The following is a 19436-nucleotide window of genomic DNA, read 5'->3' on the forward strand; positions in this document are numbered from 1 at the left end:
CATACATACATACATACACACACACACACACACACACACACACACACACACACACACACAGGCTAGCCTAGAACTTGTGGTGATCCTCCTGCTCCAGCCTCCTCAGTTCTGGGATTATGGGTCTGCATTCAGTTTGACAACCAAATGAACTCACAACTTTGTACAAGCAAAACAGTGTCATTCTAGTACTTGTTATTTGCATAGATGTTTTCATAGGTTTAATTAAGCCAGAGCTAGAGTTGTTCAAAATATTACCAATGACTTTAGGAGCCTACAATCCTTTGAAATTAACTCTTTGTATTTTTATTACAGGTAAATTGGGATATTCACATTGTACAGAAGCAGAGGTAAGAGAATGTTGCACGTTTCTGGTAAAACCGCTTTGTGCTCTTTATAGTGACTTGAATAAGTTCTTTTGCATTGTTTTCTTAGCTTTCAGATAAGGTATGTTAAGAACAGGTGCATGGCTTCTGTATTCAGGAAAAGTAAAATGTGAAGCAAAATCAGTTACTTTGTCCACTTGTCTGTTATAAGAAATAAATACAGCTTAAAACATTGCCTGTATTGGTAGGTTTAATTAATACCTTAAGCACTGAATAAGAATTATATGTTTAGGTTTTTTTTTTTCCAAAATCTAATCTGTAAAAACATCACTTGATTTTTTTTTTTTTTTTGGTAGGTTTTAGGGATTGAACTCAGGTTCTCATACATGCTAAACAAGCACTCTGCCACTGAGCTGCATTCCCTCCCCAGCCCTCTATAGAGCTTCTCTAGTGTAACAAGAAATAAGAACATGGAAATTGTTTTAGTAAGATGAATAATGAATGAAATGCTTTGTTATTTCTACAAGAAGTTTCGTCATTTGTAAATAATTTAAATAGTTTAATTCAAGATTATGGTTGTGTAATTTAAGGAGTTTCTGTGTGATTACTTATGTTTCTTGCAGGAATTTCAAGGGTAATATTGAAATGCTGGGCAGTGTGTGTGTACTGTTCTTTTCAGTACCAGAGCTTCACTCTTAGATTGGAGGTGTTGGTACTTTGTTAATGTATAAATATTTAGGAAATTGTATGTCTACTTTTATAATGGATCTGTATATTGATACAAGTTTCAGTAAATTTTAACTTATTTTATGTAGAATACAAACTTTCTAAAGGAAGTTATATAATTAAAAAACAAAAATAATCTCAATCCAACCTAAGGAACTTTCAGCAATTAATGGCTGCTGGGAGGCGGAAAGACAGTGTCTTACAGGGTTGGAACTTTTGGTGGGCCCAGTGGGTTGGACCCACACTGAAGGATATTTGGGAACACAAATCAGACTCTATAGGCCATATTATATATATAAGAAAGTACAGGGGCTGGAGAGATGGCTCAGCAGTTAAGATCACTGACTGCTCTTGCAGAGGACCCAGGTTGATTCCCAGCACCCACATGGCAGCTACGAACAATCCTTAACTCCAGTTCCATAAAATAAAAATAATAAATAAAATATTAAAAAAAGAAAGCACATTAAATTGGGTGGGGGGCAGTGGTGGAATGATGTGGATATGGGAGGGGATCTAAATACCATCAAACTACTTTGTACGAAAATTGCAAACATTCAGTTAAATTGCATTCTTCTTTGCATTCAGTTCATTTTTATATTTTCTAGTTTGAAAGTAAAGATTTTTTTTTCAAATTAGTTTTTAAAAAGAATTATTTTTTATTTTATGTGTATGAGTGTATTGCCTGCATGTGTGTAAGTGTAATGCCAGTGGAGGTCAGAAGAGGGTGTTGGATCCCCTGGAACTGGAGTTTAGGATAGTTGTTAGCTGCCATGTGGGTGCTGTAAGAGCAGTTGGTGCTCTAACAGCTGAACCATCTCTCCAGCCCCTCAAATTAGTTTTAAAAATGGGTAAGAACTTAATATTTTTGTATTACTGGATTTTTTTTTTTTTTTTTGGCCTAGGAGTCTGGATATATTGTTCAACATGGTATGGAGGATTGGAGTGGATGTAAATAAGGACATAGAGTTTTTTATCTGTAGTTTCAGGATATATGTTGTTCTAGCTTTGCAAGTTTGAGCAAGGAATTTTCCTCAGGAGGTTTATCTCTCTTGTCTATAAAATATTTATAATTTCTATTAAAGTCATAGGTTTGTAGAATTTTAAAGAGAATATATGTGAAAATTGTTTCATTAGCTCCAAAGACACCTTTGTAATTAAGAGAATATAAAGTCAGCATTCATCTGCGTTTAGTATTGAAATATGATTATACATGCAAGGTATTGTCCCAAGTCTCATTCTATGTTGAATTGTATTGCCACAAGATTAGCATGGTTTTTTGTTTGGTTTGGTGTGGGTTTTGAGACAGGGTCTCCCTGTAGCCCCAGCTGGGCTGGAACCTGATATGTAGACCAGACTGGCCTTGAGCTCACAGAGATCTGCCTGCCTCTGTCTCTCAGGTGCTGGGATCAAAGTCGTGCACCACAATGCTGGGCTAAGTTCTGCTTGGTTTTAACATTTGTTTAGTGCCCTGAATGATGACTCTCAGACTAACTGCAGAAGCAAATATGAGAGCTGACTGGCTGTTATTAATCATCAAGAGGGTTTTACAAAAACGTAAAATAATACCCTAAGTTTTTGAAAACAATAGTTTTTTACCCTTAAGTGTTATTTATATTAACATGTGGGTTTAAGTGAGTGGTAAATATTTTTACATTTTCTCTTTTGATTTCTAGCATTGTAGATATTTGTTAATAGTTTATATAAATAAAAGCTCTTAAGCCCCTCCTCAGTGAGGTTTTTTTTTTGTGGGTTTTTTTTTGTGTGTGTGTGTGTGTGTGTGTGTGTTTTTTGTTGTTGTTGGTTGTTTTTGGTCTTTTTGAGATAGGGTCTCCCTGTAGCTAGCCTGAAACTCACTATATAGATCAGACTGGGCTTGAAGTCACAGAGATCTGTTTGCCTCTGCCTCCTGAGTGCTGGGACTAAAGCTGTGAGCCACCACGCCTGGCGAGTTTTTTTTTTAAAGTGTGTGAAGGTTTTCTGAGAATGGGGATGCACTGGGTTAGAAGGGCACTCTTGAGAAGAGATTCCTGTAGCTTTGTGTGAGGCAGAAGGCTATTGTGTTCTTGCTGGCAGTAAGGCCAGAGTAAGAGTGTATGGAGGTAGCTATGTTAGGGCCCATGGCACATGCCTGAGCTTCTGAGTGTGTGTGTGTGTGTGTGTGTGTGTGTGTGTGTGTGTGTGCGCGTGTGTGTAGAGGGGAGGTCAGTGCACTTCTGTCAGTTGGGTGGTGGCTCCTCCCAGCTTTCTAGCCTCCTCATCCCACAGTGGGTTGCTGTGAAAGAGGCCTGGATGGATGTGAAGCCTGCCTTGATGTAGCATGTTATTATTCTACATGGAAAGAAGGAAGGTCCTGCTTCTTAAGTAAGGCTCATAGGTTCACTGAGGAAAACAAAATTTTCCTGGGGCTGTAGGAGCCTGACCAAGGCAATATAGTTAATACAGAGAGCACAACATGTCTAACTCTCTTTTAAAATATTTTATTTGTTTTTATTTTATGTGTATGAGTATTTTGCTTTCATGTATGTAATTGCACCCAGTGCATGCAATACCCTGCAGAGGTCAGAAGAGGGTGTTGGATCCCCTGGAACTAGCGTTAAGGACTGTTATCAGCTGCCATGTGGATTTTGGGAACTGAACTTAGGTCCTCTGCAACAGCAGCCAGTGTTCTTAACTGCAGAGCCATCTCTCCAGCACCAAATTCCTTGTTTTTGTAGTACATAGAAAACATTATGAATTATTTTTCTAGTTTTTAATGTATTTTTTAATTTATCCTTTGAGAATTTCATATAAGTATGTGATGTATTATGATGGTCTTTACCCCCACTCTCCCACTTCCAACTCCTTGGATCTTTCTGCCCCTTCTCCTGTCTCCCAATTTCATGTCCTCTTTTTATTTGCCTTTTTAAAAAAATCCACCGGGACCAATTTGTGTTGCCCATATTTGCGTGGGTGTGAGGCCACCCACTGGAACATAAGTCAGCCTACATCCATAAAGAAAATTCCCTCTGCTGGGTGTGGTGATGTATGCCTGTAGTTCCAGAAGTTGGGAGGGAGAGGCAGGCGTATGTCTGTGAGTTCAAGGCCAGCTCTGGCTACAGGGAGACCCTGTTTCAAAAAGACCAAAAGAGCCGGGTGTGGTGGCACACACCTTTAGTCCCAGTGCTCGGGAGGCAGAGGCAGGTGGATCTCTGTGTGTTCAAGCCCAACCTGGTCAGCTGGGGCTACAGGGAAACCCTGTCTCAAAAGGACCAAAAAGAAAAAGAAAAAAAAAAAAAAAAAAAAAAAAAAAAAAAAAAAAAACAAAAGAAAAAAAAAGAAAACTCTTCCTCTAGGAGTGAGCATTCATCTGCCAGTAACTCCCCAGCTAGGGCTCGGAGCTTGCTTGCCCCTCCCCTCTCCTTGCTGGAATGCTGAGTGGCTCCATTTTGCCTAGGCCTTTGCAGGCAACCACAACTGCTGTGAGTTCCTGAGTGCAATTGTCCTGTCATGTCCAGAACACACTGCTTTGCCCAATCCTCCCTGACCTATGGCTCCTACAGTTGTTCTATACCTTCTGTGGTGTTCTCTGAGCTTTAAGGGGAGGGCATGGGCTTTTAACTATGGCCTCTGGGAGGAAGGAGCATTATCCCCTATGTAGACCAGGTTGGCCTCAAACTCAGCCTCAAACTTTGCCTGCCCCTGCCTCCCAAGTGCTTTTTATTGTTTATTTTATGTGTGTGAGTGTATTGCCTGCATGCATATAAGCGCACTATGTTGTGCAGTGCCTGTAGAGGTCAGAAGAGGTTGTTGGATCCTTTGGAACTGAAGTTATGGGCAGTTGTTAGCCACCATGTGAATGCTTGGATACCTGGGTCTTCTGTAAGAACAGCCAATGATCTTAACATCTGAGTCCTCTTTCCAGCCCCCAAATTCACTCTTTTTAGTCACATTACTTCCAGTATTTTACCAACATATTCCTTTGTTAACCACTTATGATAAAATTCCATCATCCTCCAGTTCTCCCTCACACGCTTCTTCATACTTCTGCTCCAGCAGCCACTGATCTGCTGTTGCTGTCCTTACTCTTTGAGGACCTGACACTTAAATAGTGTGTGACCCATACTCCCCCTTCCTAGAAGTGGCTCAGACTGGTAACTTATAAACTCGTGGATGACTAACCTGTACTTTTACTTGCTTATCCAAGAGGCAGCTCCGATCTGAGTTAGGGGCAGCTTTTATCTCCATTTCACAAGTTTTTCCTACTATCATTATTTCAGAAGTACTTATGGATTATAATTCTTGAAGACAATTGCTGGGCACTCAAAATTATTAAAATATAACAGACTCATGTTTTGAAGCATTTCAGCTGAGGCTCTTGTAGTTTTCCAGTTTCATTACTTTCCTATCTTATATTAACTACTGCCAATTATGTAGTGCTCAGAGCCCTTTCTCTTTAGAGGAAAGGCTAAATGAATAACTGGAGCAATCTGCTGTTGTTCTCTTAGTGAGTTAGCTATATTTTAAGTGGAATAGGTTAAGCTATTATATAAAGTAAAATGAACTTTTATCATTACTTAGTCTTGATAGAGCCAATTTAAGTGGGCTCTTGTTGATGAGCACACTGTAGTCTGTATCATGTAAAAAAACTGGGACTTTAGTTTTAGTTATATTTACATGCATTTAGAGGGTTATATGTGCATCTGAGCACAATTCCCTTGGAGGCCAGAGGCATCAAATCCCCTGGGGCTGGAGTGAAAGGTGGTTGTAAGCCACCCAACATGGGTGCTGGGAACTGAACTTGGGTTCTCTGTAAGAGCAGTGTGCACTTTTAACCACTGAGCCATCTCTCCAGACCCTCATGCTTACATCCTAAACAGAGTTCATAAACACTGTAATACTTAACACTATTTCACTCCTACATACATCTTTAAAAACTACTTGAGGGCTTACTGTGGTGCATATTGCTAGAGACACTAACTCTCATACTAAGTTTATGATGTTGTTTATTTACTGTGGTTATTGGCGTGTTGGAAATAAGAGCTAGAAAACAGAAAAGCAGAGTAGCTTGTGATGGCTAACCATCATTGTCAATGTGACCGAACTTAGAATCACCTTCGAGACACACTTAGGTTGTCTGTGAGGGTATTTCTAGAGAGGTTTCTGGAGAGTGAAGACTCAGTCTTAAATGTGAACAGTGCTGTCTTAACGGTTAGGGTCACAACTGAATAAAAAGGGAAAAAGGAGAAAGCAAGCTGAGCACCAGCATCCATTTCTATTTCTGACTCGACACAGTGTGGCCAGCCGCCTCATGCTTTTGCTGCCATGCTTTTTGCCATGAATGGTATCCTCCAACTGTGAGCAGGAAGAAACCCTTAAATTGTTTTTGTCAGGTATTTTGTCACAGCAACAAAAGTAACTAGTATACCTGCCCAAGCCTAGATGGCCAGTGGGCTCTTAACCCATTGAGTATCTTCCTGGTTCATACACCTGTTCTTTTAGCAGAAAGCTTGTGTCATCCTCAACTTTTAAGGATTTACAAATGAGATTGTATGATAAGTTAAAGTGAAGTGTATTGTCTGAAAGGATTAGAAGAAAAAATTTCAAAACTGCTAGTATCAAAATATTATCCTTAGGGCTGGAGAGATGACTCAGCTGTTAAGAGCACCGACTGCTCTTTCAGAGTACTGGAGTTTGAATCCCAGCACTCACATGGCAGCTAACAACTGTCCATTACTCCAGTTCTAGGGACTCTTGACGCCCTCTTCTGGCCTCTGTTGGCATTGCATGATACAGGTGCACTTATGTGCATGCAGGCAATGCACTCATACATATAAAATAAAATAAAAATAATAAATAAGCCCCGCAGGCCTCTCTCTCTGGGGGCTTATACTGAGTTCAATATTGTATAACTGTATTAACTCAACTGTGAACCTAGAAACTTGCACCCACCTGTGATAGAGATGCACTCTTGCTCTGGAGTATGTTACTGAATATGTTAAAGCTGTAATGAAATGCTTCTTCTAATCATGTAGTTATTAAAAATTAAAATAATGATAAAAAATAAAAATAAATAAAATATTTTAAAAAATACTCTCTGGTCAGCAGGCTAAGCAGAATGAGAAAGAATGCTTGCTTCCATTGTGTTTTGTTGACTGGAAGGCCCCAAATGTTCCATATATGTGTTTTTTCTTTTTCCATTTTTCACATGTGTGTATACATGTTTCAGAATATATATTTTTATGGCCATTTGATTGACACTGACTTCCATGATCTGGGAATTGTTTTGTATGTTGAGAGAAAATTGTATCTACATGTGAGTTCCTACTTCTGAGTGTCAGATTTAATAGAGGTTAGAAGGAGCATTTGTCTGCTAAGTAGACAAGTTTTTACTGAGATGTCATGTATTTTCAGGTATAGTGGGGGCGTTCCAGTAGCTACATGACACATTTGAGTCACTCTCCCTGCCCCACCTAGGAAGCAGTTGTTACTAAAATTGTCTTTCTGGTTTATAGTTACATATAGATACCTATGTCAGGGCCATTATTTGACTACTGGAAACAGAACTTACACGAAAAAGTGTTTTGTATAGTTTTTTACTGTATTTGAAGACAAATGACAATTTGTATCCAAGTTTGGCAAATAATCTCAGAATAATCAAAAGTATTTGTGTGAGAGTAAATATTTTGTGATTATTTATGACTAACAGAAAATTTACCCTATAAATAACTTATCTTAAGATATATACCAGTAATTTTATAATACTGTGGAACATTTTCTTAATAGTTTGCCTTGTCAGGGGGCCATATCAGTCTGCCTTCATGAAAAGTTACAATTTTTAAATATTTATTTTTATTTTAAGTATATGAGTGTTATGTGTGCATATGTGTAAATGCGACCATGTCATACAGTGCTTGAGGAGGTCAGAAGAGAGCATGGGATGCCCTGGACCTGGAGTTACTGATGGTTGTTACCTGCCATGTGGGTGCTGGAATTTGAACCTGGATCTTCTGTAAGAGCTGCTGGAAAAGTTGAAATATTTTTAATAACAAAACTGTAGTACTTTTCAGCATGCATAATGTGCTTACAGAATCACTATAGGAAGAGACACTTTTTTACAAAAAAAGAATTTAATTTTTATTTTATGTGTTTTTCCTGCATGCATGTACCTGGTGCCTGTGGAGGAGGTGTCCTGGAACTGGAGTTAAGGATGGGTGTTAGCCATCATGTAGGTGTTGGAAACTGAATCCAGGTTCTCTGGAAGAGCAGCAAGTACTTTAACTGCTGAGCCATCTCTCTAGCCCCCTTAAATTTCTATCTTTAAATTGACCATATTTATTTGTAGATATATTTGTCATAAAAATTAAAACATCAAAGAAAAAGTAAAAGAAGAAAGTAAAGAAGAAAGTAACATTTATTTATATTCTATCACTTAGTGGTAAAGGCTACATAGTGTGATATGCTGCATTGACTACATATTAGGTGCTATCCTTAGGTATACATGTATGGAAAAGGCTTAGATACATACGTTGGAACTACACCAGGCAGAAGGATATTGTCACAGTTAGCTTTGGCTATCAACTTGACACAAACCTGGGAAGAGGGAATCTCTTGACAAATCACCTGGGAAGAGGGAATCTCAGCTGAAGAATTGTCTCTATCAGATTGGCCTGTGACCATATCTGTGGGGCATTTTCTTGATTGCTAATTGATGTAGGAGAGTTCAGCCCACTGTGGATGGTACCATTCCTGGGCCAGTGGGCCTGAGTTATATAAGAAAGCTAGCTGGGCAAGCCGGAGGGGGCAGTGTTCCTCCATTTCTGCTTCTTGCTCCTGCCTTGGGTTCTTGCCTTAGTTGATGGCCTATAAGCTGAAATAAACCTCTTCTTTTCCAAGTTGCTTTTGGTCATGAAGTTTATCACAGCAACAAAAAAATAACTAATGCAGATGTTCTAATGAACAGTGAAGGAGCTAGCTGATTTTTAAATTGACAGAGCACCTGGATATCCAAAGCATACAGTGTGAACAGAGGTAAAGGAAATGCATGGAAGACAAGATGGTGCTAGGCCTTGTGGGCTCTATGGAGGATTGCACATAGGCATGTTTTCTCTTCAAGGGAAAACATTTATATCTGAAAATTTCTTCTCTTTCCTAGGGTTGGTTGGTTTATTTATTTTTGGTGAGCCAACGAGTTTATGGGTTTGGGGTTATTTACAAGAACATAGGCAACTTATCAGTGACTATACTGCCAAAGAAAATCTATCTCTTCCAGCGACCATTAACTACCTTATAGGTCATTAGGGCTCCCAAGGCTCCTCCCCACTAGCATGCAGTTTGCTTTTTGATGTGTACTCTTTTTCTAATGTTGCTTATTCTTTTGGGGATAATAGTATTTATTCACATTTCATCAGCTGACATATTGTTTGGTTAACAATTGTTACTATAATCATAAAGGTATAGTTACATAAATGGGTTTTAGAAGAAACCAAGCTGACCTCTGATAAGCCTGCAGGTCACCTAGTAGGTACAGAAATGCACTGGTGACTAAGTACCATGGAGACTGGTCTTGAAATAATTGGACAGTGAGAGGTAAATCAGGTATAAAAAGTATGCAGAGAATGTGATCTGAAGGGAAAGTATGATTATCTTAACAATAATGATTCAGATACATTTTCTGAATGTTCTTTTAGATTGCTTTATTTTCAGAGATTTATGTAAGGAATATTTTGCTTTTGTAATAGCAAAACATAGGAGACTGTGTGTGTGTGTGTGTGTGTGTGTGTGTGTGTGTGTATATCTTGCTGAGTTGAAAAGCCCAGTAGATGGAAACATGCATTTCACTCTTACACACTCTTCTGTGTCCCTTGACCTAGGCTAGGTGAGAGGCAAAGAACAAACTCTCCCCTAGCCTAAAGGAGCCTGGCATTTCAAGAACAATAGTTATTTCCATAAAATTGTGTCTCTTTAGGGATTTCCATGACTTTGAGTTGGGAAACAAAAACTAAAATAGGGTTGAGATGGGAAACAACTCAAAAACATGGAAGATGTGAAGGGAAAATGAGCAGTTACTAATTCTAAAAGGGTGAATTTTTAAAAAATCTTTCCATGAATATTGTTGAATGAGCAAATCCTTTTGTGAGGAACAGGACCTTGTGATTGTCACAAGTTACTCACAGTTACAAACCAAGAAATTTACTGTTGTGTCAAACAGTCCACGAATCATGGTTAAGCAAGTATACTAATGAAGCCATTGGGTTCAGTGTTCCTGATCAGGTGACTTCCCAGATAGTTCAAAGCATTTCTGAAATTTGTTTATCTTGAGCTAAGTAAAAAGCAAATTTCATGTCCTAACAAAATGCTCTTTTTTATTCTCTTGTTCAGTGGGTATGAGAGTAAGTCAGCTTCTTATAATGTGTGTAGTCCTGATAGAAGCAAACATTGTCATTGATAATTATAAAAATCAGGCAATTAATGGAAAAAGATAATCCGCTATTTTTAGGAAGGTAAGCAGCCCTGGGAACAGACAGGCAAATTGTAGCCCTAGGATTGCTGAAGACACTGAAGCCCTCTTGCTTTCCTTTCTGCGTCCCTGTTTTCTCCCCAACTCCCAGCTCTGACAGCAACCATTCAGCATTCTGTCTCTATGATTTAGACGACTCCAGGTAACTTGTGACATCATACAGTGTTTGTCCAGTAGTGGCTGATGTACTTCATTTAACATAATGTCCTGAGGCTTCATCCACATTGTAGCAAGTATCAGAATTCCCTTCCTTTTAATGGCTGAGTCCTATTCCATTTTGTGACTATACCACATTTTCTTTATCCATTCATCCTTTGATGTACATCTGGTTGCTTCTACTTTGTAACTATTGTAAATAATGCTTTTATAAGCTTGGGTGTGAAACCACTAGACAGCTTTGAGCAGAGCAACATTTTTTTTATGCTAAAAAAAATCATTATGGCTATTCCTTTTCTCACTAGCATGTGAGCACAGCTCTTGTGTTTATTTCTGTTGTGTTTTGGTGCTTACAGTGTCTGGCACATATTAATTCACCAGGCATGCGTGTATTTGAAGAATAAATTACAGAACTCAACATATGTGTTTCAAACTCTGGAGTCTGCCATATGATTTTATATTGTGTCAACTGAAGTTCCAATGATGGAAAATAATGGAACGTCCCCAGAAAAGTAAACACAAATATATTAAAATGTATACCTACAGTTTTGATGGCTTCTTCAACTCCTGACAACCATTGGAGACTATAAATTACTAGAGTGTTTGTGTTCCAGCTTTCTGTCTGATACTGGTGGCTTGGAGTGCTTATCCTCCAGCCACATGGAGGTAGAGGTCTTGGCCTGAGCAGGCAGCATCGCTTATTACAACTCATGATCTGCATAGTGCTCAAAGCTGCCATAAGCCTCATTTCTTACTGTAGCTGAGTCTGAGTCGCCTGTGGGCTTGATTGCTAACACCTGGTTGGCTTCTGGGTGTAGAAACTCGGAGACCTTTTGCTTTAGGCCTTTTGCTGCTGCCTTTGCCTGCTCTCTCCTCCACAGAGGCAAGGATTTTCTTTTGAACTTGGTTATGCCTCAGACAACTAATTTTTGCCTGTCATTTGTCTACATTGTGTTTAGCTTGGAACAACAGTTTTAAAGGGTTAGTTCACAGTATCACTTGACTGAGAAGCTCCCTGGGTTGATAGTCATTCTGTTAGTACATGAGTTGATAGGTGTGGCCTGTGGAGCCTAGATCCATAGTTTGTTATTTTGTTTTGTTTTTGAGACTACTTCTCACTACATAGCTCTGGCTAACCTGGAACTCCCTGTATAGACAAGGCTGGTCTTGAACTCACAGAGATCCACCCAGAGATCCTCCTGAGTGTTGGGATTAAAGGAGTGCACCACCATGTCTGGCATGTTGCTTGCTTTGGTTTAGTGTTTTGTTTGAAACAAGGTTTCAGATAGCCCAGACTGTACTTGAATTCCTTATCCTTCCAATTTTGCCTCGTCAAGTGCTAGGATTAGAGAGGTATACATCACCACCCCTGCCTAGATACATTTTTGAAGAATAAAAAAAAAAAAAACAAAAACAAAAAAAAAACACATTAGTCCAGGCATGCTGTCCAGGCCTGTAATCCTAGCATTTGGGAGGTGGACGTAAAAGGATGAGAAATTCAAAGGCTACCCTTGGCTTCAGAAGGAGTTAGAGGCCAGCCTAGGCGTCACGAGACCCTCTCTCACAAAAAACAAGCAAAAAGTAATATAACCAAAAACAAGCAAAAAGTAATTTGGGATCATTGCTTGGAAAGGGTTTTTTTTTTGTTTTTTTTTTTTTGTTTTTTTTTTTGTGAAAAGCCCAAGCAATGAATGTTTTGGGGGGTATATATTTCAGAGTTAAGCAGCAGAGCCCTACAATTTGTGTTTTGGTATTTGGTGTTTTTGTTTTGAGACCAGGTCTCTCTGTGGTACCAGCTGGCCTAGAACTTGATATGTAGACCAGGCTGACCTCGATCTCACAGAGATCCACCGGTCTCTGTCTCCTGTGTCCTGCGATTAAAGGTGTGCATCACCAGGCCTGGCTTCAGATCTTGCTTTCTAAATAGTCTTTCCCACTGACAGTAACCAAGGCTCCTTGAAGAAGTGTCCAATTGTAGGACTAGGGCAGAGAGAGGACCAGAGGGGCCTCTAACATCTTAGGCCAGAGCTAAAGAAGTATTCAGAGTGTCAAGAGTGGTACCCATACTGCCTACAACATTAATGGAGTCTGAAAACATACATGTGAAACAGTCTAGGCACAGAGGACCACATTGTTTGTGATTCCATGCATATGAAATGTCCAGAAAAGGCAGAATATGAGAGGTGGGAAGTGAGTGATTTTCTAGAGCTGGAAATTGGAGGGAAGTGCCTACAAATGGTCTTGAAATTTGTATTTGGAGCAATAAAAAGTTAAAATTCCAAAACAGTGATGATGGTCACAAAATTTTTTAAAATGGCTGAATTGTAATATTTGAAATAGATTTTTTTTAAACAAGTAAATTAAATACCTTATTAAAGCAGGAATGAAAGGGGATATTTCAAGAACCAAGGAGTTAGGTAGAAGGCCCTTCTGTTGGCCAAATCTGTAAATATTTTGTAACATAACAAATCATGAATGGATTAAGTTTTTTACTGAATAAAATAATCTGTAATACTATACAAGTATATGAAAAAGTAAGTGGGAGAAAAAGATGGGTTTCTCTAAAGGGGTTTGGAATATTATATAGAATGCTGGCATTTTCCATCTATCACCCTAATGACATAGACTAGAATCTAGTGATCACTGAAACTAGAATTTAAAGTGAAAGTTTCATTAAAATGAAAGTTGGAGAACCGTGATATTGACAGCTTCAGGTGAGCCCCCCCCCCATAAGTTCCCTGTTGATTTCAAAGGGAAAAATAGTACACTGGAGTATGTGGCAGAACTACTGTGTGTAAGTGACTGAGTAGTCTTCTATTGTTGTGTTAACAATTTTACCACAAACTTAGAACTTAAAACAATCTCTTATTTATTATCTTGCAGTTTTCTTTGATTGTGCGCCTAGAATAGCTGGGTCCTCTGCTGAGGGTCTCCTAAGACTAGAATCCAGATTTCACCTGGGACTTCATCTGGAGGTTCCTCTGGGGAAGCAAAGCATCCTCTTCTGCTCATGTGCTTCTTGGCTGCGTTCAGTTTTGTGGTTGTAGCACTGACAGTTTCATTGTTTTGCTAGCAGTTGACTGGAAGATTACCTCAGTTGTCTGCAGTTCTTGTGTGGGTTTCCCAACATGGCCACCTTTGTTCTCACAGCCAGTCAGGGAGAAGCTCCTCCAACACTATGTAACATAACCACAGACTTGAAATCATAAGCATTACATCAGCTTTACTGTATTCTGTTGGCTAGAGGCACGTCACAGATCTTGTCCACATGACCCAGGATGTGGAGACCACAGGGCGACCACAGGGCCATCTTAGAATTTGTCCACATACTGGCTAGCGTTCTCAAACCACATGACATGCCTCTCAGTGTGCTGTAGAGGATACTGCCTCCTACTTGCTTCTCAGGTATTCTTGCAGGCTGTGCATAGCCAGGAACTCCAGACGGAAGAGCACATTAGGAGCTAGGGGTCTCCCAGTACTCCAGGTGTCACTGTTATGAAAGACTAAACTAAGGGACTGTTCTAGATTAAAGAGGCTAAATTCACCAAACATAGTAGATGATGCTGGTTAGTAAAGAAGTACAGAGAACACATTGAGGGGACAAATAGTGAAATTTTAATATAGAGTACTCATTACATTGAATGGATGATACATTTCCTGATTTAAGTAATTGTATTGTAGTTGTCTAAGTTATGTCCTTATTTTTTAGGAAATAAAAACTACTATACTATAAAGACTAGTATTTGGATAAGAGGTGGGCATTATATGTGCAACTTTATTCTCAGATGGATCAAGAGAGGAGCAGGAGGTGCAGGGCATCAGAAAGGGGGAAGAAGTGGCAAGGATGGAGGGAGAGGAATGATAAAGCATATGAGTCGCTTTCTAATTACTGAGTAATCTGGTGGAAGATAAGTGGTAATTCTAAGCTATTTTTGAGACATTTCTAAAAGATTAAAATTATATCAAAATTAAAGATTAAAAAATAAAAAACAAACCTGACTAAAGTAACTAGGAAGTTGCCCTGAAATTGGGAGTCTCAGGGGCAGCTTCAGGGTTGGTCTTACTAACACTGGCTCTTCAGTTCCCTGCTCTGATCTCACTGTGAGAGCCATCCAAAGATTTCCCCTGTAGCTTCCCAGAGGTCATCAGGGCTGCCAGAAGTTTTCCTTGAACCAATATCCCTGCCATTTAAGTTGGTTCAAGGTTTGGAAAGTTTTCATTTTGATATAATCAAAGCCTGACAGAAAAATCTCAAATAGTACAAACAAGTCATTAAAACAAGTTTTATTGATATCATTTAACCTTTTCTGAATTGTTAATTTGGCTTGATGAAATTTTATTATTTAAAGAAAAATTATAAATGGTGGTTTATGTTAAAGATGAAGGCAGTACACTATAAATAAAAATAATTTTTTTTTGTCTTTTTGAGACAGGGTCTCCCTGTAGCCCCAGCTGTCCTGGAACTCACTGTGTAGACCAGGCTGGTCTTGAACTCACAAAGATCTGCCTGCCTCTGCCTCCCAAGTGCTGGGATTAAAGGCGTGCGCCATCATGCCTGGCCCTATAAGATATTGTTTTAAAAGAATCTTTTCACGCTGGATGTGGTGGCGCATGCCTTTGATACCAGCACTTGGTAGGCAGAGGCAGGTGTATCTCTGTGAGATCCAGTAGCTAGCTGGGGCCACCCAAAAAACCAGAGTAATAATAATAATTAGCATCATTATTATTATTTAGACCCATGAGATGGCTTAGGAGGTAAAGGCACCTGATGCCAAGTCTGATATCCTTAGTGTGATCCTCAGAATCCACAAGGTGGAAGGAGAGAACTGACTCCTGCAAGTTGTTCTCTGACTTCCACATCCATACACATCACATAAAATAAATAAAAATGTAGTAAAAAAATAGTTGTATATATTTAGGAAGACATAATTATGCCAGGTAATTACAAGAAAATATATAAGCAAATGATATGGTTATTACTTAGTTTCTACCATGTGTTTCAGAATTTCAGAATGTCAGTGGTTAGATATCCTATAGGTTGATGACTCAAGCTAGTCTGTTGTGTAAAAATGCAAAGTATGTAGACTCTGTGCCTCTGCCTGCAGGCCCCAGCACAGGCCAGCTGTCTCCTCACCCACCTCCTCAACCAGCTTCTACAGTCCCTGGTAGATGCCTGTGGGCAGGGCATGCTGGGCTGGGCAAAGCCTACACACTCAGCTATGCAGTCGTGTGGGCATAAGAGCCATGGGATTCCACTCTTCTTTCCGTCAGTCAGCCTGCATATTTAATTGGACTCTGCCCTAGTTTGCCCTCAGTTGTGATAAACAACAGGCAAACCCAACTTGGGTATGAAAGAGTTATCTCAGCTTACAGGTTGTAGTCCATTATCTAGGGATGCCTGGGCAAGAGTTTGAGGCAGGAACTGAAGCAGAGACCTTGGGGAAATGGTTGCTTATTAACTTGCTCCCAGACTCACCTTCAGCTTCCTTTTATAGCCCTGGTCCACCTGTCTAGGGATGACACTGCCCACAGTGGGTGAGGCCCTCCTACATCAATTAGCAATCAAGAAAATGCCTCACAGACATGCTCACAGGCCCATCTGATGGAGGAAATTCCCAAACTGAGGTTCTCTTTTCCCAGGTGTGTCAAATTGACAACCATGAATAGCTGTCATAGGTTCCCTGGAAAGTGGTATAAAGAAATTAAATCAGCTCTTTCAGGCATTTGAGCAGTTCTGAAAAGGCAGTGGAGACCATATCTACTCTGCTTTTAAAAAAATTTTTTTTTCATATTTTATTTATTATTTTTATTTTATGTGTGTATTGCCTGTGTGTAGGTAAGTGCACCCATGTTGTGCAATGCCCGGAGGACAGAAGAGAGCTGTTGGATCCCCCAGGACTGGAGTTACAGACAGTTGTTAGTTGCCATGTGCGGACAGTTGTTAGCTGCCATGTGGGTGCTGGGATTCGAACCTGGGTCTTCTGCAAGAACAACCAGTGTTCTTAACCACTGAGCCATCTCTCCAGCCCCCTACTCTGCTTTTTGAATACTGTTAGGACAAGAGAAACCAGGTGTTGAGGTTGTTGGTATGTAATTCTCAGAAGATTGCTACTGTGCGGTGTTTCCTTTCCTTCTTGCCAAACGTGCCTTTGAAACAATTACATTTATTTCAGAGGCCCTAAGATGACATGTTCATTTAATGAATGTTCAAACCTGCCAGGCATAAAGATACAGAGTTAAAGTGGTTTTCTCTTAGCTGTTGGCAGCAGTTTGGCATAGGAAAGCTGTTCTAGCTCCTCCCTGTCTAGGTCTTTGGGACCTTTTCATGGGTTAGAGCAATACTGGTCTAGAGTAGTGGCCTTTCTCTTCATGGCAGTGCCTCTTGAGCCCAGAAAGGAGGGATGGCTAGTGGATACAGAATCCTTCTTAACTAGGGGAGTTTACAGTAAGCATGACTGCTAAATTTGGGGTGCGTGCGTGTGTGTGTGTGTGTGTGCGAGAGAGAGAGAGAGAGAGAGAGAGAGAGAGAGAGAGGAAGAGAGAGGAAGAGAAGAAAATGAAACTGAATATAATTTTGAGTAAGGGCTGCTTCAGTTATATAAAAGAGCAAAAGAGTCAGGACAGGCATGCTTTGCCAAGAGCTGTGATTGACTAAAGTAAAAGTAACAAAAAAAGAAAAAGAAAGAAAAGAAAGAAAGAAAAAAAGAAAGCGAGCTGTGGAGATGGTGCAAGGTTTTGAGGGCTGTTGCTCACCTTTTTTTTTTTTTTTTTTTTTTTTTGGAATTTAGCCCCAGCTGGCTATGTAGACCAACAGGTTGGCCTCAGTCTCACAGAGATCCTCCTGATTCTGCCTCCAAGTGCTGGGATCAAAGGTGTGCAGCAGTTGCTTATTCTTCCAGTGGAGGAGGAAATAGAAGAGGCTAGCAGGGCTCTGAATGACTACACGTGTGTATTAGAGTCTTTCATCTACAGTGACGTTTTTTTTTGAGACAGGGTGTCATGTATTCCAGCCTGATTCTGATTCCTCCATCTCTACTTTCCAGGTCCTGGGGTTACATGTGTGCACCACCACACCCAGCTTTGGGTAGAACCCAGAACCTCTTGCATGCTAGGCAAGCACTCTACCAGCTGAGCTATTGCCCAGCTTCCAGTGATTTCTTAAGGAGCATGCACTCCATTGTTAGGAAGTCAGTGACTTCCTTCTCTCTTTCTATTTTGTGTTATTTGAATATCATTTTAATATTAAGATTAACCAAGTATGTTCAAAGCAGTATTTTTAAATTAGATCCAGTTCCATAAGTCATTGCAATATATGGAATTTTATAGAAGCTACAGATTTCTCATAATGAAATTTCACTGTGAATATCAGTAGTAGGTAATAACACAAATTACAGTTACTTAGGTTGACTACTCAAAGTACTCCCTCTCTTAACTTTGTAGGGAAAATATTTTTTCCTATGCTTCTATAAAGACTTAAGTACTCAAAGTATCTAGGCTTTTTGAGTCTCATTATTCCTACTGTATTGAAAGAAAATTGGAGGTAGTGAGATAAAAGAAAATGTCTGAAATGAAAAAGACAGACTAAGATGGAATCACTGAGATGGGGAGTTGAAGAGTTAAGACAAAAGCAGAGGGGAAAATTGCTGTTTTTATTTGACAGATGAAACAAGAGAAAGTTGTAGCTGCCTTTCTTGGCCTTTGATTTTGCTTCTTTCCATTTTGTCTTTGTTTTTTTTTTTTTTCATTCAGTAAAAGGTGGGTGCTCTAGGTCTTCCTTTTCTTTAGGCTCTTTGGCTTTACTTGAAAACTGTCCACATGCAGCCAGACCCAGCTGTACACCTGCCCTTGACAACATAGACCGATACAGAGCAGGAGCAGACCTTGATAAGGAATCTCTTGGTCCAGCCATTGTGTCCTTCCAACAATGGCCCCTTGTAAGGCAGGTTAGCACATCAATACTGCATTGTGGGCCTGTTTGTATAATTGGTGCTGCGGCTCTTCCAGCACCCTCCCCCAGCCTTTCTTCTGGTGGCAAATAGGTCAAGGTGATGTGGGATAAATGTGACTCACTGAGGTACATGAGGGAGATATTAAAGATGAGCTTCTAGAATGACAGTGGCCTCTGACCTCAGAACTCCACAGTTACTGCAGTATGACATCTCTACTGACAGCTACCTTCCCAGGTGAGACTCACTCTCTTCCTACTGTTTTCTTTCTTTTTCCTTTTCTCTTTTTTCTTTCTTTCTCTCTTTTTCTTCGTTTTTTCTTTTTACTGATTTGTAACCAAACTTTTCAGCTGCCTGCCTAGCTCAGAGTGATAATAGGTACTCAATAAACACATGTGTTAGTGAACATTTTCCATGTTATCAAATATATTTCAGCATCATTTTTATGGTTGTATAATATTCCATTCTGTGGATATACTATATTTAAGCACTCCCCCATAATTTAGTATTTACACTATTTATTTAACAAAGTTGTTTGATCATGCACACTCTTCTGGCTTCATACTTTTCTTCTCCTGATCTTTACTCTGATGGTACATCCATAATCTGAAACACTGATATCCAAAATGCTCTGAAATACAAAACTATTTGAGCAGGAATATAATGCCATTGAATTTCAGATTTATAGATTAGAACTTTTAGCCAGTAAAGTCTACAGATATTTCAGAAATCCTCCTAAAACACTAAAAGCTAAAGTACTTCTGTCCCCATTCATTTCCAGCAGGCATT

The 19436-nt window shown here is 39.6% G+C and overlaps 1 protein-coding gene across 1 annotated transcript in view; it reads left to right on the plus strand.

Moving 5' to 3' along the window:
- Positions 1-19436, plus strand: part of LOC103729730 (protein spire homolog 1-like) — a gene marked incomplete at its 3' end in the record, with an annotated part of 118969 nt that overhangs the window by 42212 nt on the left and 57321 nt on the right. Inside the window, exon 4 of the mRNA XM_017796741.1 lies at positions 313-347. Within this exon, the coding sequence (XP_017652230.1) occupies positions 313-347 (35 nt within the window). The remainder of the gene's footprint in view (positions 1-312; positions 348-19436) is intronic.

The sequence above is a fragment of the Nannospalax galili genome, unplaced genomic scaffold, assembly GCF_000622305.1.
Source record: "Nannospalax galili isolate Female #2095 unplaced genomic scaffold, S.galili_v1.0 scaffold3670, whole genome shotgun sequence".
NCBI lineage: Eukaryota > Metazoa > Chordata > Mammalia > Rodentia > Spalacidae > Nannospalax > Nannospalax galili.